The sequence below is a fragment of the Ahaetulla prasina genome, chromosome 7, assembly GCF_028640845.1.
Source record: "Ahaetulla prasina isolate Xishuangbanna chromosome 7, ASM2864084v1, whole genome shotgun sequence".
NCBI classification, from domain to species: Eukaryota; Metazoa; Chordata; class Lepidosauria; order Squamata; family Colubridae; genus Ahaetulla; species Ahaetulla prasina.
In genome coordinates this window covers 81,046,585-81,071,071 of record NC_080545.1, presented here as the reverse complement: position 1 = coordinate 81,071,071, position 24,487 = coordinate 81,046,585, and the positions used below count along the sequence as shown (strand labels likewise).

The window sequence follows — 24,487 nt, the reverse complement described above, 5'->3', positions numbered from 1 at the left end:
GCTTTAAGCATAATCTGAACAAGAGGCTACCAAATAATTACCTATCGAGTTCTTGTGCCAAGCTAAGACCATGTAAAGCTTTCCTAAATGCACAACATCAAGTTGTGGAAGTTTACCTGAGATCCACTGTGCTATCTAAAACTTTTAACAAGCTTTGGGTTCATACTCTGATTTTCATAGATCAATAAAGATAGATAAAGCCTGTTAAATTCCTGTCCTTGATGAACACATTCTGCAAGATCCTTTACAGAAGCCCAAAACAACAACAACAACAATAATAATAATAGAGGGAACAATCATCAGAGGGAAACTTGACTGAGGTCTGAAACAAATTAAGGTCTAATTAAGGAATGGAGTATTTACAGAATCTGAACCTTGGGATTTTAGAAATAAATTGGATTTGAAAAATTAAATTCAAAGTCCTCCTGCCTAGCCCTTCCCACTGGCCTGCCACTTCCTCCTCTCTAACATCTCTTCCTTCATAAAAACTAAGCAAAAGTAGTATATTTAGAAAAAAAAATGAATTCAAACTCTGCTTACCTGCCCACATTTATCACAACTGATGGACCTGCCTGGCTTCCAGTCTTTGAATTCGCGGGAAAGCACCACACAATCAGGTGACTTTTTGTAATACAGGCTGCATAGAGAACAATTGGGCATTCTGTAATATTTCACTCCAAAGGCAATTCTTGAAAAAAAAAAGCAAAGCCCTGACTGTTTCTGGGAACCTTTCTCTTCTTAGGTTGAGAGTAGTGCCTCTGTACACACATGGATTTACATACAGATAATTGACTGGCCTCAATCAGATGTTCAGACTGTATTTGGCATTTTTATAGATCTGAGATAGGCAGATGTTGGGTTAAAGGTATCGTGTTTCCCTGAAAATAAGACCGGGTCTTATATATATTTTTTGCCACCAAAAAAGGCACCAGGTCTTATTTTCAGGGTGGGTCATCCACTGATTCACCTCACTTGCGTGCGTCACCCCCAGCCTTCTTTTCACTGTTAGACGCCTTCAGGAACTTCTTCTATGGCCAGCAAGGCTGAAGGCCTCTGCAACTGATAACGGAGCTCCAGATCAATCCGGAACTCTGTTATCGGCTGTAGAGGCCTTCAGGAAAGCCATACCGGCTGCAGAAGAAATGGGCGGACAACGCAGGTGTTGGCGTGTGCGAGGCCTGGCTGCAACTGTCCGAAGGTACGTAGTAGGGCAGCTCCACCCTCCTATCCCCACCCTAGCTTAATTTTTACCTGTGCACCCTGGAGTGGGCGGGGTCTTAATTAGAGCTTATTTTGGGGGTAGGGCTTATTTTGGGTGCACATGTAAAAATCAAGCTAGGGCTTACTTTTGGGATGGGTCGTATTTTCGGGGAAACACAGTATGTAAGCTGTTCCAAGTAAAGTTACCTTTTGTAATAAACTGATGGGGATTTTCCAATGCCAATGGTATCTTTTTTTTTATATAAATGGGACCATGCACATATTTGATTTGTTACTTGGATTGAAAGCACATTTTTCCTCAAGAAAATTCCCAGGAAACAGTCAACCAGACTCTTGACTGAACTATCTTCAGCGTGTGAGTGCACGTACATAGAAGAAGACCCCAGGAGGGCCGCAAAAAGAAGGAGGTAAAGTGAGTTTCTTTCCTAATTCTCTATACATTAAGCAAGAAATGTTATTTCTCAAACTGAAGCGCAGCACTAGCCTTCTCCCCCCTAGTGCTCTTCAGATATTGGATATCAGTTTTTATTTCTCTCAGCTCTCATTCATGACAGGTAATTCCACAATTTATTTGGAGGGCATCAGCTTGAAGAATGCTCTGAAGAGTTAGGACAAACTTGTTATTTAAATGGAGAAAGCAAGATATGCTTCCCAATAGAACTACACTTAAGACATATATATATAATCCAAATTTTTTTACTACCGGTTCTGTAGTGGTGGCTTGGTGGACGTGGTATGGCTTGGTGGGTGTGGTGGGGGAAGGATATTGCAAAATCTGCATTCCCACCCTGCTCCAAGGGAAGGATACTGCAAAATCCCCATTCCCTCCCCACTCCTGGGGGAAGGATATTTGCAAAATCTCTCTTCTCACCCCACTCTGGGGCCAGCCAGAGGTGGTATTTGCTGGTTCTCCGAACTGCTCAAAATTTCCACTACCGGTTCTCCCGAACATGTCAGAACCTGCTGCATTTCACCCCTGGTTTACAGTAATCTCAAAGTGGCTTATAAAGAGTCAGCATATTGTCCCCAACCATTTTATCGACCTTGGAAGGATGGAAGTTTGAGTCAGTAAGGCTTGAAGGAATTGAACTCCTGGCAAATGGCAGAATTAACCAGCAATGCTGCATCCTTACCATTGCGCCACTGGCTCTTCTCGATGTTATAAATAGAGTCCAAAGGCACAGAGCAACTAGTCACTTCTACTTTCCCTCACCTGAAGTTGGAATTAATGTTGATGTGGTGCATATTCTCTATTTTGCGCAGGTCACTGGCATGGCAGACGGCCAGGTTGCAGTTTAGGCAACAGAAACGTACACTGTCTGGGTCATGTAGCTGGCGCTGCTGCTCAAGTTTGACATCCCGCAATTTCCTGCTGATCATGGCTTCATGCTGCAATTTTGCAATCTATTGGAAAGAATCAAAGAATCTATGTTCCATGCATATGAAGGTATGGTATATTGTGACTTCATTCTGCAGGTATCCAAGATTGCTAAGTGATGGCAAGCCTAGTACTCCCAGTTACTATTGTTAACCAACAATCATGGGTTGTTATGCAAGGACCTCCTTGCAATTTCCTTCCAGCTTCCAATGAGCAAGATCAATGGGGAAGCCAGCAGGAAATTGCAAGCACCAGACGGCTGGCAAGGAGACTGACATGACTGCTGCCAGGTGCAAGTGAGCATGCAAGGGGCTGCTGTTGCATGCTGAAAGCAAGATGGGACTTGGAGTGGTTGCTGCAGGAATGTGTGACAAGCTGATGTAGCATGACATGAGCATGGGATGGCTGTGGCAGGGTACACAAGGATGCATGACAAGCCAGTGAGGCATTGCACCAGTGGGTTCCTTGTGTGTCCAATCATACTTGGCCAATAAACATTCTATTCTATTCAAATAAGAACTCCACACAACTGGAACTATCTAAAAATTCCTGCAATTTTATTTTTTACAGTATCCAGATTCGTCCCTAAGCTAACATTGAAACCAGGGTTCCAAATTAGGGATTCCATGAGTCCCAATCCATAACAAATAGCTCAAAGTCGTTCCCCCCCCCCCCCCCGCAGAAGACTGTAATTTGAGACTATGAGCTACGATTATGATGATGCAGCGTGGCAGCAAAAGGATAAATAAGAGCACATTATCACAGCATGTCAGAATGTGGCTTGCTGTGTTTCCCACCAGATTAGTACTTTATTGTTATTCTTTCTCAAAGCCTAAATATCAAAGGCCACTTTCTTGGCCTTTCCAGGAAGTTCTTTTACCTTTTGGTGGTATTCTTCCTCAGGCATCTCCTGCACCCATTTTATGGCATGCTCCATCAGGATCTCCAACATTTCATTAAGCTTCTCACGGGCCACCTCCTTGCTGTTGGTCTTGGCCAAAACAGAACAAATGCTATTTGGGGCACGGGCACGGCCTCTGGCCTTAAGAAAGAGAAAGAAGAGCACCTGCATTCATCTCCAAAGATCAAGCCCACTAGTGTTCCACTTGTCCTCAGGAACATACATGGATCTATCAAAAACCACCCTTCAGTTGAACTCTTAGTGGTCTTAAGACCCAGAATTAACAACACCCCTCCTTTCCTTTCCAGACACCTTCTGCAGGTGTCAAGGTGCATGGGAATAAGGTTCTCAAAACTGACTGACCTGCATCATGCCAATTTCATTTGTTATCAGCCCGTAACGGATTATGATGTTACACTCGGGGATGTCCAGCCCTTCCTCAGCCACGCTAGTGGAAAGAAGAAGGTTGAGTTGCCCCTTTCGGAAGCGATGGAGAACATCTTGTTGCTCTTGCTGAAAGAAACACCCAAGACAAAATTAGAAGGCTTGTTAATTTGACCCTGGAGTGAAACTGGGATGCTCAATCCCAGAAGGCAGATTCCTTTATCTACAGACCCCTCACATCCTGGACATAAATTGTTTCAATTTCTACCCTCAAAACGACGCTATATGGCTCTGCAAACCAGAACAACAAGACACAAGGACAGTTTTTCCCTGAATGCCATCACTCTGCTAAACAACTAATTCCCCACAACACTGTCAAATTAACTAAGACTGTATTACTATTCTTCTTCTCATTCTTACTAGTACCTATCTCTTCCCACTTATGGCTATATCTATGTTGCTTTTATCTTTATAACTTAAATTGTTTTATTGTTTCCTAGTATGATTTGATTGCTTATTAGTATCCTATTACTAAGTGTTGTATCTTATGATTCTTGATGAATATATTTTATTTTTTTCTTTATGTACACTGGGAGCATATGCAGCAAAGACAAATTCCTTGTGTGTCCAATCACACTTGGCCAATAAAGAATTCTATTCTATTCTATTCTATTCTGTTCTGTTCTGTTCTGTTCTGTTCTGTTCTGTTCTGTTCTGTTCTGTTCTATTCTCAATCTTACCAGACCTTATTCAATAATCTATAGACCAGGGGTGGAGAACTATAGTTGGCTGGCTCAGGAATTCTGCGAGCTGAAGTCCAGAGGTCATAAAGGGGCCATAGTTCCCCACTCCTGGTATAGACTACACCTGGCAAGGCCTTTCTTTTCTTTCTTAAGGCATTCTGCACCTTAAGAAATTCATTAGGATTTCATTGCAGTTGAATTGCATTGTATGTTTCTGTCTTGCCAAAACAATAGCATATTTAATTTGATTTAAAATGTCATTTTGCGTTACTGTATTTACTCTTGTTTTGTAGTAACCTAACAAAACAAATCAATACTATCAGTAGTATTGTATAGTAATATAATGTAGTAAAAATGTTATCTGGCTGCACTTCGCTAAGGTTTCTTCTCGGAAGATACCCAAGGCACCTCTGGTGAGCAGAAAATCAGGTTTATAGAATGGCTACTTAAAAGGTTGATTTATTTATTTATTTATTATTTGAATTTATATCCCGCCCTTCTCCGAAGTGGCTTACACTGTGTTAAGCAATAGTCTTCATCCATTTGTATATTATATACAAAGTCAACTTTTATTGCCCCCAACAATCTGGGTCCTCATTTTACCTACCTTATAAAGGATGGAAGGCTGAGTCAACCTTGGGCCTGGTGGGACTAGAACTTGCAGTAATTGCAAGCAGCTGTGTTAATAACGGACTGACTTAGTCTGCTGAGCCACCAGAGTCCCCAGCAGTGCTTACAAATCAGGGCTGTGCAAGATTTTCAATTCAAATGCAAAAAGGTGCTTTAAAGTAATAGGGCAGTGCAAATGTAACTTCTTGACTCAGTTACATCAAATGATAGCTTGTAGGTGTGACCCAACATTACAGATCAGTTGTCATAGAAAGAACTTTAGTTTCACCAAACATCACTTCTGACAGTGATCATTGCTGCTGGAGTTCCTTGATATATTCAGCTACCAGGCCGCAAAGCACAAGAACTCAATCCATCTTGTTTGTGAGACTGCTGATATTCAAAGAAGCTTTTATATATGTAATGGTAGTATGTGAAAATGACCTTGGGGACTGGGCAGAGAGACCTTGCAAAGGGAGCAATCAGAAAACGAAACACCATAGCCCACAGCTGGATGAGGCAAATACCCTCTCTAGCCTCTTGGTCTGTGAAGGAGAAGGGAAAAATATACCGTATTTTTTGGAGTATAAGACACACTTTTCTCCCCCTAAAAGAGAGTGAAAATTTGGGTGCGTCTTATACACTGAATGAAGCCAAAAACGTGAGGCACAGAGGCCGTGATGGTCTGTGGCAATCCCTGCAGCCTGGAACAGCTGATTGGGGGTATTCCGGGAGGCCAATCCACCCGCCAATCAGCTGCTCATGCTGAATCAGGCTGCAATAATGTGCTGAAGCTGACCTGACTGTTTGCTATTTGTTGCAAAGACTCAGAGTTTGCAGCAGCAATCACATCCAGAAAGCACACAGAAGTAACTGATTCAGCAGGATTCAATAACTTCTCTTTATATATAATATAACACATGAAGTAAAATATACAATACCAAAAGCAGGTTTTCCAAGCAAAACACAAGCAGAGGAGAGGAGTTTCAGTTTCAGTTTCGAGCAGCAGACTAGTTTGCAGCTTTAGCACAGACTCAGAGCGGCAGAGATAAGCCACACCCAGGCTCCTTGCTGTCTCCTTCCTTGTTGTTTACACAGCAAATACTGTTTCAGTTTCCAAACAGCCCTCAACTCTCACACACTGACAGGACGCTAGCCAGATGAATACCAATAGATGTTGGTAGGCAGAGGAAGATTTTTTTTCTTATTTTCCAAATACTCTGAAAAATGCTATCATGTCCCTCCTAGTCCTTCTTTTCATTAAACTAGGCATACCGAGTTCCTGCAACCGTTCTTCATATGTTTTAGCCTCCAGTCCCCTAATCATCTTCGTTGCTCTTCTCTGCACGTGTTTAAATAATGTTGGAGTGAAAGGTTTCTATGTAATTACTCAACAGGGCTTTATTCCACACCAAAATAGGGAAGGTATTTTTAAAAAATAGCTTGGCATGACATACCACAGTACTAATGCATTAAAACTTAGTTAGCCAGAGTCCATCTGAAATACGTACAAGTAACAAAGGAATTGAGCTGTCCATTGATGAGCGGTTGCAGGAATTTGGTACATCTAGTTTAATGAAAAGAAGGACTAGGGGAGACATGTTAGCAGTGTTCCTATTAACCATATTAAGCCATATTAACACCAGAAGCTTCCACGCTGCAGTTCCAATATCTCAGGGGCTGCCACAAAGAAGAGGGAGTCAAGCTATTCTCCAAAGCACCTGAAAGCAGGACAAGAAGTAATGGGTGGAAACTAGTCAAGGAGAGAAGCAACTTAGAACTAAGGAGAAATTTCTTGACAGTTAGAACAATTAATAAGGGGAACAACTTTTCTCCAGAAGTTGTAAATGCTTCAACACTGGAAATTTTTAAGAAGACTCCTGCGAGTCCCTTGGACAGCAAGGTGAACAAACTGGTCAGTCCTAGAGGAGATCAACCCTGACTGGTCTTTAGAAGGCCAGATCCTGAAGATGAAACTCAAATTCTTTGGTCACCTAATGAGAAGGAAGGACTCACTGGAGAAGAGCCTAATGCTGGGAAAGATTGAGAGCAAAAGAAGAAGGGGACAGCAGAGAACGAGGTGGCTGGATGGAGTCACTGAAGCAGTCGGTGTGAGATTAAATGGATTCCTGAGGATGGTAGAGAGCAGTAAGGCTTGGAGGAACGTTGTCCATGGGGTCGCGATGGGTCGGACGTGACTTCACAACTAACAGCAACAACAAGAAGACCTGGGAATGGGATAGAGGCTTTTCCACATTTTTTTGTAGACTTACCTGCGTCATGTGTTTCGTCTGACTGCTGGAACCAGCCCCAGTTAGAACATCAGACTTGATCCCAAGTGCCTGCAAAGCCTGGTTACCCAGGACCCACTCATGGAGTGAATAGGCACTCTGGCGTGTCCAGGTGAACACAATGCCCCGTGAGCTCTTCAGTTCTTGGAACTGGTCTTGCAGGACTTGTTGCAGCTTGCCAAGTTTGGGATTCTCGTAGCGACTGTCTTTAGCAAGGCCCAAGAGAGACAACCTGTTCTCTATAAACCAAAAGCATGGTGTGGTCTCAAATAAGGATGAGCAGCAAGAGAATCATCCCTGAATCTGACATGTATCTATAATATTTCTTAATCCTGTATCTTTGGTTAGCATTTAACCCAAAAGATTAACATAAGTAGCAGTGAATAAGAAAATCAAAACCACATGAACAACGACAACAAAACCATAACCTAACACTAATATAGAATGCAGTAGATTATATGACAGTAATTGCCATTACAGGGCGACTTTGACTTACAACCACAATTGGAACCAGAAGGTACTCGGCAAGGTGGTTGTGTTTCATATCCAACGTTATGACCTTTCTGCCACAGTTGCTAAGTAGATTACTGTAGGTGATAAGTGAATCATGTGGTCATTAAGTGAATCCGGCTTCTCCCACTGAGAAGAATCAATCTTATTGGAAGCTGGCTAGAAAGATCACAAATGGGGATCACATGACCCCAGAACACTGCCATTGTTGTAAATACATGCCAGTTGCCAAGAGACTGAATTCTGATTACATGACAGTGGGGATGCTATGACAGACCGGTCATAAGTTACTTTTTCCAGTGCCCTTTTAACTTTGAACAAATGGTTGTAAGCCAAGGATTACCCATAATTAAACTGCAGGCAGTTCCAGCAATGAAAAGTTCCTTTGAGTTTTTAGTTGTGTGACCCACATTTATCCTTCTCCTCTGTCTTGTCTTTCCATTGTTGTTCATTCTTATTTTATTTAACTTCTCCAACACTGTTTACAGTGCCTAATACTTCCAACTATCATGTTTAGTACATCTGAAAGTCCACAAGTGGTGGAAGATGCTCTTATCTCTGAGATTTGCCTTCAAAGGTTTCATCTTTGATAACCCTATTAAAGTGTTCCAATATCTCAGGGGCTGCCACAAAGAAGAGGGAGTCAAGCTATTCTCCTAAGCACCTAAGGGTACCACAAGAAGTAATGAGTAGAAACTAATCAAGGAGAAAAGCAACTTAGAACTAAAGAGAAATTTCTTGACAGTCAGAACAATTAATCAGTGGAACAACTTGCCTCCAGAAATTGTGAATGCTCCAACACTGGAAGTTTTTAAGAAGATGTTGGATATCCATTTGTCTGAAATGGTGTAGGGTTTCCTGCCTAAGCAGAGGGTTGGACTGGAAGACCTCCAAGGTCCCTTCCAACTTAACTTTTCTCTTCTCTTCTCTTCTCTTCTCTTCTCTTCTCTTCTCTTCTCTTCTCTTCTCTTCTCTTCTCTTCTCTTCTCTTCTCTTCTCTTCTACTCTACTCTACTCTACTCTACTCTACTCTACTCTACTCTACTTTTCTCTACTCTACTCTATTTTTCTACCCTATCCTACTCTAACCCTACCCTACCCTACCCTATCCTATTCAGAAGGCACAGCCTGAGGATCTCAGGCTAGATGTGGCCTCAAAAGCTTCCAATAATTGTTACCAAATTGAATTTTTTAATGCAACAAAATGTTAGAGAGTAATTATAGTGACTGTGTTTAATTTGAATTACACGTAAGTATAACAACTGGAATTAATGCAATTAAATAAGTTTTAATTGTTAAGAGTATGCCTTATTAAACCACTCAACACCATTTGAGTGACTCTTCACTAGAGAGAAAAAAAGGGGGAGGAGTGTTTTCTGAAGTGTGGGTCCAGACCACTGTGTTGCATTTCTATGTAATCATTAGCCCTTCACAAAGAAAAATCTCATAAATCAAGTTAATATATAATCATAACAAATTGCCCTTTTCAACCTGGGCAAGTAGGATTTCCTATTTATTCAACCTTTTTTTATTATGACAAGAGCTAAGGGACACACTAGAGCAAAGCGCTGGTACATTATATGATGATTTTTAATCCTGCCTTTTTAAAAAAAAAACCCATATAACTGAAGATGGCAAAACCAAAGGCACTTTTCAAGAGACAACTGGACTTTCTTGTTTTTCCTTGAAGATATTTGGCACAACATAGAACACTGATGGCTAATCTTTTTCTCGTCATGTGCTGAAAGCATGTGCACGTGAAACAGCATGCACGTGGCCAGCACCCATAATGCAATGCGGACACCCCCTCCCCCCCCATTTTGGGCCTAGTAGGCCTACCTGCAGCCTCTGGGCCCAAAAATGGGCTGGGGGGGGTGCCACGCCACACCCCATTTTGGGCCTGCAGACTCCTGGGCCCAAAAACAAGCCATGGAGGGGCATGCTGCTCCCCCCCTCACCGTTTTGGGCCTAGTAGGCCTTGCTGCAAAAACAGGCCACGAGGGGCGCACCACACAGCACGCACATGTGCATGTGACCCCGCCCCCCACATGTCTCCCACATGCACCCTACCCCCCGTGCATCCCAAAAATCAGCTGGCCAGCGGGAGGCGTACTCGCATGCACGGTGGAGCTGAGCTGGGCAACGGTTCGTCTGCCTGCAGAAAGGGCTCCACGTGGCAGCTGTGGCACACGTGCCATAGGTTCACCATCATGGACATAGGAGAACAAACTGATCAGGACAAGAATCAGCAGTCTATCTGCATTTGAAAGACAAAGGCCACTCTTTCGAAAACAGCAAAGTCCACATTCTGGACAGAGAGCATTGCTGGTTTGAAAGAGGGGTCAAAGAGGCCATCTCTGCTAAAACTGAACAGCCCTCTCTCAATAGAGGGGAAACGATATGACACCACCTATCTCCTGTTTACAACAAAGTTCTTTCAGTAGTTCCAAAAAGGTTCTACACTCATTTGCACTATTCAGGTGAGCTGAAGGCACAGATAAACCTCCAAGTGGCCTCAACAGCTCTCAGAAAGTGTGCTATCGATCAGATGACTGCAAGGAGTATAAATACTTCCATTCTCCACCAGTCAGTCAGAACTGAAGAAGCTTCTTGGATGAGAAGTGAAATGTCTTCAAGGAAAAACAAAAAAAAGTCCAGTTGCCTCTTGAAAAAGCATCTTTGGACAACCATGACCTGGTTGACCAAGAAGCTCCATAGATATCATATGGCAACCATATGGTACTTAATATTCCTGCCTCCTTCCAAGCCGTTCCAGTTTCTTCCCTTTGGAGCCCTTCAATTCGCTTCTGTTTCCGCCTCTGGCTATTATCAAACAATATTCCTCCTTAATATTTTCCCATGGCCTTTTCACTTCTCCAGCACTTAGTTTACAAAATGTGAATGGCGAACTATAAGGAGAGTGAAATGTTTCCTAAATTTTGTTTTGTTCTGCCAATATATACATATATATTTTACTATCAGAAATGTTCGACTCCAAACAATGATTCAGTCGAAGTAGAACAGGTTCTATGAAGGTCACTGAAGGATGAGCAAGAGATTAGAATGTAAGTCCTATGAAGAAAGACTAAACAAACTGGGAATGTCAAATTGTAAGAGAAGGTTACATGAATGAGATATGATAGCAATGTTTAAATTCTTAAATAAATAAAAAAATTCTAACACAGATGAAGGGCAGTACTTTGCTCTCTGTTGTTCCAGAACAAAAGCATCTAGAGTCAGACTAAATATCATAACATATGTCCTGATAGGAAGAGTACTTTGATAGCTGATCCGGTGGCATACAGAGGCAATGAACTTACGTCATTGAACGCGTTTGTGCAGAGGCTTTGAGGATCTTTTCATTTGCCTTTTTGCATGAGTAGCAGGCTGAATTTATTTATTTAGCATCATGGACTAGCAATATAAATTAACATTTCAACTAGATTAATAGAACCAAATAAAATATAAATGTTTTAAAAAATCTTATGTTCAAATATCAATGGGTAGGCCATCTAACCACTGAAGCGCAGCAATATTTATATTAAATATATATATGTGTAAATTGGGATGTGTGTGTGAAGCTACTTTGTCTTTTCATGATGCACCCTAGATAGTGCAACAGCGTGAACTAAAACCTAAAAACCTAAACTAAACTAAACTAAACTAAACTAAACTAAACTAAACTAAACTAAACTAAACTAAACTAAACTAAACTAAACTAAACTAAACCTAAACCTAAACTTAAACCTAAAACTAAACTTAAATGAACTAGTAATTGCTGGCAGCCAGACTACTCTGTAGACATTCCTGGCTTTCAAATACATGGCAGATTGAATTAAAATTAAAATTAAAACCTGAATTAAAACCTTCTAGTTCTATAATTCTATGAAATTTTTGGCAACCATGTTGTTATTTATCACCTAAGGGATGAACAGATATCTAGGAATTCACTCTGAATAAAAAAAAAATGACACCATCACCTCCACCAATGTGAGACTATCACATTCCTTCTTTTTCTCTAGCATTTCCATTACTGACAGACACTTACCATCAAAGAGCTGGAAAAGATATTGTTCGCTTCTTTGTGTTAATTTCTTAGTAGCACGTTCTATGAGGTAAAACTCATCCAGCATATTGAAGGCATCAATCATGCGCACGGTTTCGTTGGTCAGCAGGGCATCATTGTATTTCCGAAGATGCAGGGCACAAACTCGGGTTTTTTTGCAACATTCTTTTGCTCCTTAATACCACAAAAAGAGCAAATGTCATGATACTGGTCTGTCACATTATTTTTCCATTGATCTGTTTCAGTCCATCTCAACCACAACCTCTTCACTTGTTTTGCGTATGTAAAACAGAACGTTCTTATCTAAGTAGAGTTGGTAAAAATAAGGTTTCTAGATTAAAAGTTGAGTAGATGAGGCTGTAATTTCTTCTCTGCAGCTGTAGTTCATTGCAGTACATTTGCCAGGGATGGGGAATAACACCTCCAAAGAAGCCATAGCTAATTTATCTTCTGTAAGCTTCCACTCACGTTATGAAGATTGAATCCATTTGCTTCTTTCAAACCTTAATGCTTTCCAACTTGCCAATGAACTAGGGGGAGGGAAATGGAAATGTGGAGAATGTATGCAGAGATCTTGAGAGCATGGCAGCTATCAAGGTCGCCACTGTAGCAGTGTTGGGTTTCATAATTTTTTACTACCAGTTCTGTGGGTGTGGCTTGGTGGGCGTGGCATGGCTTGGTGGGCGTGGCAGGGGAAGGTTTCTGCAAAATCCCCATTTTCTCCTGATCAGCTAGGACTTGGGAGGCAGAGAATAAATGGGGGTGGGGCCAATCAGAATTTTTACTGCTGGTTCTCCGAGCTACTGGTCAGAACCTGCTGAAACCCACCTCTGCACTGCAGGTGCTCGAGAAAGAAATGGACTGTTCCCATAACAAAAGAACATCTCATAATTGGTATAAAAATTGGTATAAAAATTGAAATAAATAAATAAATAAATAAATAAATACTCAAAATTTCCACTACTGATTCTCCAGAACTGGTCAGAACCTGCTGAAACCCACCTCTGCGCTGCAGGTGCTTGAGAAAGAAATGGACTGTTCCCATAACAAAAGAACGTCTCATAATTGGACAATGATCAGGGGTGGGGTGAAGGAGAAAGTATTGTTTCACTGGGCAAGCATTTGTGCAGGAAACCAGAGCTGGTTTTGTTTCTTCAGTACCAACATGATGTATCCAATAAAATTTTATTTTTAGGAATTCAATTTTCTCAAGAGTGTTTCCTTATTTTGGATTCGCTAATTGGACGGTTGACATACATGTATTCGAGGTAGCACAACTAACATAGGGCTGGAGGTGGAAAAAAATCAAGATCTGTCTCTGAACATTTCTTTCTTCCAAATCCATGTATACAGGTAGTCCGCAACCAGCAATCACAATTCAGCCCAAAATTTCTGTTACTGAGACATTTGTTAAGTGAGTTTTCTTGCCAGAGTTGTTAAGTGAATCAGTACAGTTGAATCACATGGTTGTTAAGTGAACCCGGCTTCCCCATTGACTTTGCTTGTCAGAATGTTGCAAAAAGTGATCACATGACCCCAGGACACTGCAACCACCATAAATATGAGTCAGTTGCCAATTTTGATCACGTGATCATGGGAATGCTGCAATGGTCATGTGAAAACTGCTCATAAGTCATTCTTTTCAGTGCCACTGTAACTTCACACAGTCACCAAATGAACTGGTTATAAATCGAGGATTACCTGTATTACAAAGCCTCCTGTGGAATACTCACCTTTCATTTCAAGCGCCACAATTTGCTGCTCAAATAACTTGGTACCAAAGTTCGCAGTAATGTCAGATACATTTAGATAAGTATAAATCTGGGTCATTATCTCCCTGAGCTTTTCCCCAAATGGATCCTGGAGATGATAAAATGAGAAAGGTGGAGTGGGAGGAAATGTTAACCTTCTCATCTGCACTGCTCATTCATTTTTTTCAACAGATTCCTGATGATCTTACCTGCAACCTTGGCTCCGCCAGATCGTACTGTTTCTTGGGACATGGGACATGACAATCAAGAGAGGGATTCTGTTTATCAATTGACATGATTCTTTCAGCGTCCAGGTTAGCACAGATCTGGAAAGAATGATCACAGCTGTGTGACTACTTCAGGAAATAGTCCTAAGCCAATTCGTCTTAAATGCCAGTTGGAATGCCTTTAAGTGATGGGGTGGTTGAAAGAACCAAAAACAATTTTGACTGTGTATTTATACTGCAGTGAATGCGGTTCACAAAGGCTTGAAGTGATTGACAGTAATAATCCTTATCAATAAAAACAACAGATATCCCAACCAATCTGAATTATCTAATCAAACTAATTAATCTAATTAATAGATCCGACATCCAGCCCTTGCTTATCAGTGGAGACCAATTGGAGCAAGTGACCAGTTTTAAGTTTCTGGGTGTTATCATAAAAGAGGACCTGACCTGGGACGCTCCCATTGCAGCACTGGTCAAAAGGGCCCAGCAGAGATTATATTTCCTGAGACTTCTCAGGAAATAACAACTGAATGAAAAACTGCTGGTGATATTCTACCATTGCACCATAGAGAATATTTTAACTTACTGCACCTGTGTATGGTTTCCCAATTGCATAGTGGCAGATAGGACAGCACTCCAGAGGGTTAATGTCATTGCCCAGAGGATCATTGGTTGCCCTCTCCCCTCTTTGGAAGAGCTTATAGCTCCCGCTGCTTTAAGAAAGTTTAAAACATTCTTAAAGATCCATCTCATCTTGGGCACCCTTTTTTTTTGAACTATTACCGTCTGGCAGATGGTACAGGTCAATAAAAACAAGGACAAATAGACTGAAAAACAACTTTTATCCCAAGGCAATAACCATTGCACTATTGGGTTTTCAATTTCAATTATATAAAATGTAAAGGATATATGTTTGTGTTTTTATTTTTATAGTTATAATGTACACTGTAGATGACATTTAATTTCATTGTACCATGTACAATGACAATAAACTGAACTGAACTAAACTATTTATTTATTTATTTATTTATTTATTTATTTTGTCACAACATGATACAAAAAATTATATAGTATATAAACATATATATGAGTAAATATTAGGAGGTATAAGCATATATATATATAGGAAGAAAAAAAGAAAAACAATAGGACAGGAACGGTAGGCACGTTTGTGCGCTTATGCACGCCCCTTATGGTCCTCTTAGGAATGGGGTGAGGTCAATAGTAGAAAGTTTTTGGTTAAAGCTTTTAGGATTATAGGAAGAGACCACAGAGTCAGGTAAAGTATTCCAAGCACCGATGATTCTGTTACAGAAGTCATATTTTTTGCAATCTAGATTAAAGCGGTTGACATTAAGTTTAAATCTATTGGTTGCTCTTGTATTATTGCAATTAAAGCTGAAGTAGTCTTTAACAGGAAGGACATTACAATAGATGATTCTATGAGTTAAACTTAGGTCTAAACTAAACCTAACCTAAACTAATCTAAACTAAACTAAACCTAAACTAAACTGCCCAAGTACGATCAGCGACCAAATGCTTAGGAGCTTCTTGAAGCCAAGACGTTGGAGGCATTTCTTATTTTGGAGGTTTAAATATTTAAAAGAGCAGGAACAGCCAGTGAGGTTGTCCTGGGTCCTTATCTTCTTTTGTAATTTGCATAGGATGGGGCAAATCTCAGCAGGAGTGAAGATCCTATAGGTATTGGGCATCAAGTCATGCAAGGCTTTAAAAGTGACATTTAACGCTTTAAAATGAATGGGAGCCGAAGCAATAACAAAAGCCGCAGCATATAGCATAGATAATGCTGCTAAATCTGCTCTCTCCAGTTAGGAGATGGGCTGCTGTATTTTGGACCTGCTGAAGCTTCTGAAGGAAGTGCCATGCAAAGCATGATAAAATATTCCACCCAGCAGGTGGTTCTGGCCCAAATTGGGGCATCTCAGCCCCAAAAAGCCAATGTGACTTGATAGCATACCTACTACTACCTGCAAGATCTTTGTTCCTTCTTTTCCAGATGTTGGGAATTGGCAAGGGGGAGGTATTCAGTTAAAAGGTTCCTTTATCTGCAACTGAAACGCTATAACTGTTTTACCATCTGATGATGATACTCGATCCTGGAAGCTGACTTATATAAGAGTAATGTAGGATATGACCAGGCTTGAGCCTGAAGGAGGGGTCAAACCTGTCGTAAGTTACAAGTCTAGGGTGGATAAAAATCGATGGTTTTTTTTAAATTTGAATCGGATTTTTTTTTATTTTTATCAAATTTATTTTAATAAAATGCTTCTGGAGTAAAAATCTATCTAAAGTTAGTTTTCTATTTAAGATACATTAATAATTTAGTTTATTCAGCAGGAAATGGAGCTTAGTTATGTAGCATGAGGCTGTATATTCTGCAGTATTGGGACTGTCAGTGAGTCAACAGTGGGTCAGAGGAGGAGCCGCTGCGGAACAGAGATGACAGTTGCTCTTTAAAAATTATGTTTTAAATCGAGTTAATTTAAATCAGATCCACCCTGCTTCATGCCCACAGGAGAAGTAAGTCCAAGCCCAACTTGAATGCCTCTCTTATCTCCCACTGATTTCCTTTAAAGACCAGTTGGCCAGATTCTTGTAGAGAGCTTAAACTTGCAATAAATCTTTATACTCATTTGAACTACCCTACTCTCCTGATTTCCCTAGCGCCTGACAGGTAGATTGGAGTCTTGAAAAATATGGAATAACTGGAAAAGGTGCAGAAAAGGGTAATTAAAATGAATAGCCCTCCAAGAAGGAAGGATAAGTACTTTTGGAGTATTATTTTTTTTTAGCTCAGAAAGCAAGTATGGGACTATTGTTGATACAGAAATTAAAACAAAGAAGCTTGGTACAGAAAATTTAGGTGGGAAAAAGTATTTCTCCTTCTTTCAAAATATTGTGACATTCACTAATGTGAGGAAATGTGGTAAAACAGTAGACTTTGTTTCCACCAGATTAGGTCACATTTTCAAAAAGGACTAAGCAAAAGTCAGGACAGAAAAGAGCTATCAATGGTTTCTTTCTTCAGTATTGCAGGCAATATATTGAATATTAATTTCTGGGGAAGGACAATGCTTGAGAACTTCCCAAATGCACTTCAGTATCCTCTTTGTGACTAGTTCGCCTACTGCAGCAGGATTCTTCTTCTGGTCTTATTATCTGTCAAGGTTGGTGATCTATTTTAGGAGGTCTCAGGGAAAGTACTTTATATCTCTTAACTGGAGATGACAAGGATTCAGGTATTATTTTTTGGGAAATACGATTTCAGAGTGATCAGCCCGGCTGGGTGCCCCACCCTCCCAGCACACACACACAAGAGCCATCAAGAATGCTGGGATCGATGGTATCAGGCAGCGGCTGCAGCCTGCTGGTCCCTTGGCACACTCTGAGGCTGCGCAGAACATTAGGCATAGAGTGGAAACCAGGTAATCCCAACATGCAGAGGTGAAGGCAGGAGATCCCAACACACAGCGCAGGCTGCAGGCAAGCCAAGAGACATGAAGATGAGCCTCCCGCAGCAACCCGCTGCTCCAGCCCACCAATGCTTGGCTTTTCCATGGCCCATGCGGCATCTAGATCGCCTGTTTCCCCCCCCACACACACACCTCTGTCTGCTGCTGGTGTTCCCATGCAAAGATGAGCCTCCCATGGCTGCTCATCACTGCAGCCCACCAACACTTGACTTTCCCGCAGCCTGTGTGGCGCACCCGGATCACCTGCCTTCCCCTCCTGCCTCTGCTCCCACCTGCTGCTTGCACAGGTAATCAACTCACCTGTGGTGCGTGGGCTGCGGTTGCTTCCAGACACTGTCGGCCCATGCATGCTCGCTGCCTTTGCTGGCCACGGCCATCCCCCTTCACTAGGGCTTATTTTGGGGGTAGGGCTTATATTAGGCACACATGTAAAAAACAGGCTAGGGCTTATTTTCTGGATTGGTCTTATTTTCAGAGAAACACAGTATGCTCTTTGAAAATCCTACTATCAGTATGAAAGAGAACTATGTTTGCAATGCAGAGCAACCTCCAAATTTATGACTATGCGGTCATAAAAGAAAGGAACCCATAATGCCACCAAACTTCCAATACTTGAGCCAAGTGTCTTCCATTAGACTCACCTCCAGGATGTGGGCCTTAGCCGCTTCTAGGCTATTTGAACTCCCAGTACCTAGAGAAGCTGTGAGTCCCAAAATCTGAGGTAAACCCTGTTGGCCTTTCAGCTTGAGGTCCAAGTAGTTCTCCATAATCTTGTTATAAACAGTTCCTTTGTGAGTGTGGTGACACTCATCAATCACCAATAGAGAGAAATCTGCACAAGATATAGGAAGTAATAATCAGCTTTTATGCTAATTATAGCACATTTTTCTTTTAATAGAAAGCTTGTGGGAAGGGAATGTCCTTATTCAGGAATATCTGCTGAATTGGGGAGTACAGGTAGTCCTTGACATACAGCAATTCATTTAGTGACCGTTCAAAGTTAGTGATTTATGACCATTTTTCACATTGATGACCGTTGCAGTATCCCTATGGTCACCTGATCAAAATTCAGATGTTTAGCAATTGACTTTGACAGTTGCAGTGTCCCAGGGTCACCTTTTGTGACCTTCTAATAAGCAAATCAATGTGGAAGTCTGATTCACTTAACAACCGTGTTACTAACTTAACAAATGCAGCAATTCACTTAAAAACTTGCAAGAAAAGTCATAAATTGGGACAAAACTCACCTAAGAACTGTTTCACTTAGTAACAAAAATTTGGGGCTCAAATTTGGGTCTTAAGTTGAGGACCACCTGTACATAATTTGTGCTGATAGTGCATATTAAGGCATAAATTTGGCCAGCACACAAAATCTACTGCATGGAGATCTTGAAATGGTGGTTTTGATGCATTGTTTATTTCTATGGCCGAGTAAAGCCCAACATGGAAAGGAAGATATACTCCTCGACTTACAACAGTTCATTTAGTGACCATTCAAAGTTGCAACGGCACTGAAATTATGACCATTGTTCACACTTATGACCATTGCAGCATCCCAATGGATGGATTAGATTTACATTCCGATGATTGATAACCGATTCGTATTTATGACGGCTGCAGTGTTCAGGAGTCATTTTGCGACCTTCTGACAAGCAAAATCAATGGAGAACCCAGATTCATTTAACAACCAGGCTACCAATTTAACAACTGCAGTGACTCACCTAACAAATGTGGCAAGAAACATTGTGAAATGGGACAAATTCACTTAACAATGTTTTCACTTGGCAATGTAAATTTTGGGTCGTAAGTTGTACCACATATTCAAGCTGATTTTAGTAAAGACTAAATAGCAAGAGATATTAATGCTGACACACACGCTGGATAATTGGGAAATACCAAAAAGAGGTCAATATCAGTAGTGGTTTCACTGATCTTCACTACCTGTTCAGAACTGTGAGTGCGTGCGTGTACGTGAACTCGCTTCGCTCATGGCGCTACTATGCATGCACAGAACCTTCTGTACATGTGCAGAGCATTCGTGGTAACGTCCGGGCGGGTGGGCGAAGCCTCTTGGCGCCGTTACTGGTTCGCCTGAACCGGTCTGAACCGGTAGAAACCCACCACTGGTCAATATGTCCTCTATTGATCGTAGAAAGGCCTTTGGATGTGTTAATCATGTCAATCTATGAACAGGGTTTAGAAAAACAGTAATCCCAGAGCAAACTGCTCAGAGAGTTCTGCAAAGCACTATGGAGCAGTATATCAATCTAAGTGTTATTGCTATCTCTTTATACTTACGTGAAACCTAAACATTGGATAGGAAGCCACAATCCTTGTGGTCCCTGGAGAAAAGATTGGCAGCAAGAAATGGGACGAGGCTTTATAATATGTCCTATTTATTCAAACTGTATACTGAATATCACCTCCTTTTAATGACCTCGTAATCCTTTGCAGGGTGGAGTCTGGGCAACTGAATGGAGCTGAGTGTTTACTGGCCGGATGCCAATGCAGAGTTATATTCAGCAGATATATTCTCATCGTGCCCAGAGAGAGAAATATCTGCCTCCACCCAGGATTGAACTCTGGATCCACCTAGGATCAAACTGTATGCTGAATATGCATTGAAGAAAAGCTGGATTGGAAGAGTGTGGTTTTAAAATTGGATGAAAACAACAACTTGTGCTTATACTGTACTCAAACACAGTTTAATAGCTGAAAATGGGCATGATCTGGAAGCTTTCGTGATGAAAGTCAAGGAGCAGAAACAGGGACTAAAACACAAAGAAGGCCAAATTAATGATGACTGGAACAGCAACTAGTCTTCTAATTGATAGTGAAGAGGGAGATAGCTTCTGTCTTTTAGGACTGATTATCCGCAGTAAAGCACCAACAGTCAGGAAATAAAGCATAGACTAGTACTTGATAGAATGAAATGCAATGAAAGCCTTGGATAAAAGTGTCAAATGCTATATTGTGTCTATATCGGGGTCCACAATCTTTGCGCTGCAGCCCACAACTGGGCCGTGGTATGTTTGGCTACCGGGTTGCATGAGTGGCTGGCAGGTACACGTGTGTGTGTGTGTCCGTGTGCACCCCCCCCCACTCATGCTAGTGTTGGGAGATAGCCATATTATGTTCCTTGTGCCTTTGAGTTAGTTTAACTCCTGGTGACCATCTAGAAAAGTCCCTGTTTTTTTCTTGGCAACATTTTCTGAAGTGGTTTCTTATAGTCTTCTTTCTAGGGCTAAGAGAAAGTAACAGGCCCAAAGTAACCCAGCTGGCTTCCTAGCTAAAGCAGAACTAGAATTTAGGGGTCCCCAACTCCCGGTCTGTGAACCAGTACCAGGCCACAGCATGCCAGGAACCGGGCCACACAAACAAGTGAAGCCCCATCCATGAGATACAGGCAGCATGCAAAACCACACCCCTTCAGGTCTGTGGAAAAACCTCTCTCTATGGAACCGGTCCCTGGTGCCCAAAAAGTTTGGGGCCGTTGTATTAGTTTCTTCGCATTTGGGATTCTGTAGCATTGGGAAGACTGTCAAGAGGCAGAATGTCTCTGTGTTGAAGTGAAAAGATATTGGACTAAAATACATTGGAAAAAATAACATATTGACTTGAAGCCAGAAGTTTTTTTGTTGGGAATTATACCTGAAATATATACTAGAGATGTAAAATATTTGATTGTGAATATTATTACATCAGTTAGGATTGTGTTTGCTAAAAATTGAAAAAACGAGAAATTACCTTCGCAAGATGAAATTATTAGGAAGATGATGGAATGTGCAGAGATGAATAAATTGACATTTGAAATTAGAGAACAAGAAGATAAGCAATATTACAAAATATGGGATTTATTTTATTATTGGTTAGAAGGAAAGATACGTTATAGAAGACCTAGATTGAATAAGACACCTAGATAATATAAGTTATATGTACGAAAGAGATGTATATTTTGAGATTGCACAAGAAGATATGTAAACACCCCACCAGCACATTGTAACTGGTTTGATGAATTTTTTATGTTTGTTTGTTGTTAAAAAATAAAAATTAAAAAAAAAGAGGCAGAATTTCTCTATTGCAAGTGAATTGCAAAGCCTGTGATTGTGGCTGTCGAGATCCCCCTTGGCTGGGGCTCCAGTTAAAACCAGTTCTTGGTTTCGTTTTCCACGGAGCTGTCACTAGACATAACAGAGCTTTGCAAGCGTGTAGTGTAACTTTTCAATTATAGTACTAACTCTAAAAAACTACTTGGCAATTGGATTTAGAAAAGAGTAAACATACAATGAACCATGGAAGGGGAAATGGAGAGATTCCGTTCCCAATTATTCTTGATCAAACTTTACTAACCATGGAAAGGAATCCCTTTCCATTTACTCCATTATCCATTTTACTTCCAAGAAAATTAGGTCAGTTACTGGTTACAGAGTTCTCAGTGAAGAGTCCGACCTGAAATATGGCTAAATTGAAATGTAATTTGTGTTTCATTCTTTGCTGGGAGGGGGTCTCCAAAAATTGTAATATTCAAATATGATTCACCTCCTTTTTCTTTGATACTAGGACTTTGATACTGAAAGAATTATTCCCCAAGATTGTGGAAGATTCCACAAAAGCGGTTTTGAACTTGGATCTTCTTTCCCTGCTCTCAGAAAGAAGATCTACTAATTTCTGGATCTTCCAAATTGCTCTATCAGTGATCCCAAAGGTGACAACAGAGAAGATACAAAACAACCACTTCATAAACGCATGGCACAATACATGAGAATCAACCCATTATGACTAGATTCAGCAGTCCATCTGCATTTAAAAGACAAAAGTCACTCTTTTGAAGACAGCAAAGTCCAAATTTTGGACAGAGAGGACTGCTGGTTTGAAAGAGGGGTCAAAGAGGCCATCTATGTTAAAATTGAACAACCTCTCTCAACAGAGGGGGAGGGATATGACATCATCTATCTCCAGTCTACAACACAGTCCTTTCAGCAGTCCTTCAAGAAGCTCCACACCCAATTGCACCACTCAGGTGACCCTGATGACACAGATAAACCTCCAGGTGACCTTAACAACCTGCTAAAAGAATGCAAATAGCCAGCTGTCTGCAAGGAGTATAAATCCTTCCATTCCTCACCATCCAGTTAGAGCCGAAGAAGCTTCTTGGAATAGAAGCGAAATGTCTTCAAACAAAAACCAAAAAGTCCAGTTGCCTCTTGAAAAAGCACCTTTGGGACAATAGAGACAACCGTGAGCTTGAATGGGGGATTCACAGCTAAAACTGGATTATTATTATTATTACTGTATGCTGCTGCTCCCCTTCCTGAAGAGACTGTGACTGTTCCAGTAATGGTCTACTGTGAATCTGCTATAACAAAGAAACCAAAAAACACCACAATGGCCTTATACCTTCTCCAGAACACTTTTTTCTATAGGCTCTAACAAATAGAAGCTCTTTCCACGTATAGAGAGTCTTCAACTTACAACCATTCATTTAGTGTCTATTCAAAGTTACAGCGGCACTGAACAAAATGATTTATGACCGTTTTTCACACTTAAGACCTGTTGCAGCATCTCTGTAGTCGCATGATAAAAATTCAGACGCTTGGCAACAGGTTCCTATTTATGACGGCTGTGTTGTCCTGGGATCATACGATTGTCTTTTTGCAATCTTCAGACAAGCAAAGTCAATGGGAAAGCCAGATTCGCTTAACAGCCATGTTAGTAATTTAACAACTGTGATGATTCAAACTGTTTTTTTGGTTTTTTTATTTTTTTTAATTTACATTTATATCCCGCCCTTCTCCGAAGACTCAGGGCGGCTTACAGTGTATAAGGCAATAGTCTCATTCTATTTGTATATTTACAAAGTCAACTTATTGCCCCCCCAACAATCTGGGTCCTCATTTTATCTACCTTATAAAGGAAGGAAGGCTGAGTCAACCTTGGGCCGGGCTTGAACCTGCAGTAATTGCAGGCTACTGTGTTCTAATAACAGGCTTCTTACCAGCCTGAGCTATTACGGCCCTTACTGTGGCAAGAAGGGTTGTAAAATGGGCGAAACTCAGGGGTGAAATGCTCCCAGTTCCTGATCCGGTAGCAACGATGACAGGTGGTTCGGAGAACCGGTAGCAAAAATCCCTGCCTCCCCGCCCACCTGCCCAGCTGAGCTGCGCGATCATCAGAGTGGGTTTTTTTTTTTACTTTTAAAAGCATTTTTCCTTCGGCCGAAAAAATGCTTTTAAAAGAAAAAAAAAAGCCTCTGATGATCGCGCAGGTCAGCTGGGATCGTCAGAGGCTTTTAAAAGCATTTTTTCTATAACCTCTTCGGCCAAAGAGGTTGTAGAAAAAATACTTTTAAAAGTAAAAAAAAAAAAAAAGTTGGCCACGACCACCCAGTCACATTACCCCCACCCCCACCAAGCCACACTCACAGAGCCGGTAGTAACAAATTTTACATGTCACCACTTGCAAAACTCACTTGACAACTGTCTTGCTTAACAATGGATATTCTGGGCTCAATGGTAGTCATAAATTGAGGACCACCTGTATTCCAAGAAATAAAGTGATCTAGCTGTGGAATAGGAATCTGGGGCAGCTCCTTATAACTTGATTGTTACTTGCAGTCCAGATACTAAATTTCATGTCTCTAGAGTAGAAAAGTCTTAACGACGATTCAGTAGAATGCCGAATATAGATTGTGTGAGAGCTTGTATTTAATTATTATGCAATTACAAAACAAGAGCATATTTTGATGGGTTGTTATATTAAGTGATTAGATATATTTTGATTAAATACATTTTGCTCAAAACAGTGAGCAAAACTTATAATAAGTCACACATTACAGCAATAATGTGGGTTTTTTAATGTGAAATTTTATTAATTTTTAAACGGGGTTTTTAGTTTACGGTAATTTTAATT

The 24,487-nt window shown here is 40.9% G+C and overlaps 1 protein-coding gene across 5 annotated transcripts in view; it reads right to left on the bottom strand.

Moving 5' to 3' along the window:
* DHX58 (DExH-box helicase 58) overlaps positions 1-24,487 on the bottom strand; it is a 39,113-nt gene that overhangs the window by 2,571 nt on the left and 12,055 nt on the right. For 4 of the 5 annotated variants that reach the window (XM_058191588.1, XM_058191587.1, XM_058191589.1 and 1 more), the window contains exons 4-12: positions 18,220-18,410; positions 14,064-14,180; positions 13,837-13,963; positions 12,086-12,277; positions 7,510-7,766; positions 3,864-4,013; positions 3,480-3,641; positions 2,435-2,625; positions 541-637 (exon numbers count right to left, since the gene is read on the bottom strand). In XM_058191588.1, coding sequence (XP_058047571.1) covers positions 541-637; positions 2,435-2,625; positions 3,480-3,641; positions 3,864-4,013; positions 7,510-7,766; positions 12,086-12,277; positions 13,837-13,963; positions 14,064-14,180; positions 18,220-18,410 — 1,484 coding nt within the window. The remainder of the gene's footprint in view (positions 1-540; positions 638-2,434; positions 2,626-3,479; positions 3,642-3,863; positions 4,014-7,509; positions 7,767-12,085; positions 12,278-13,836; positions 13,964-14,063; positions 14,181-18,219; positions 18,411-24,487) is intronic. The other variant, XM_058191591.1, reaches the window with a different exon arrangement.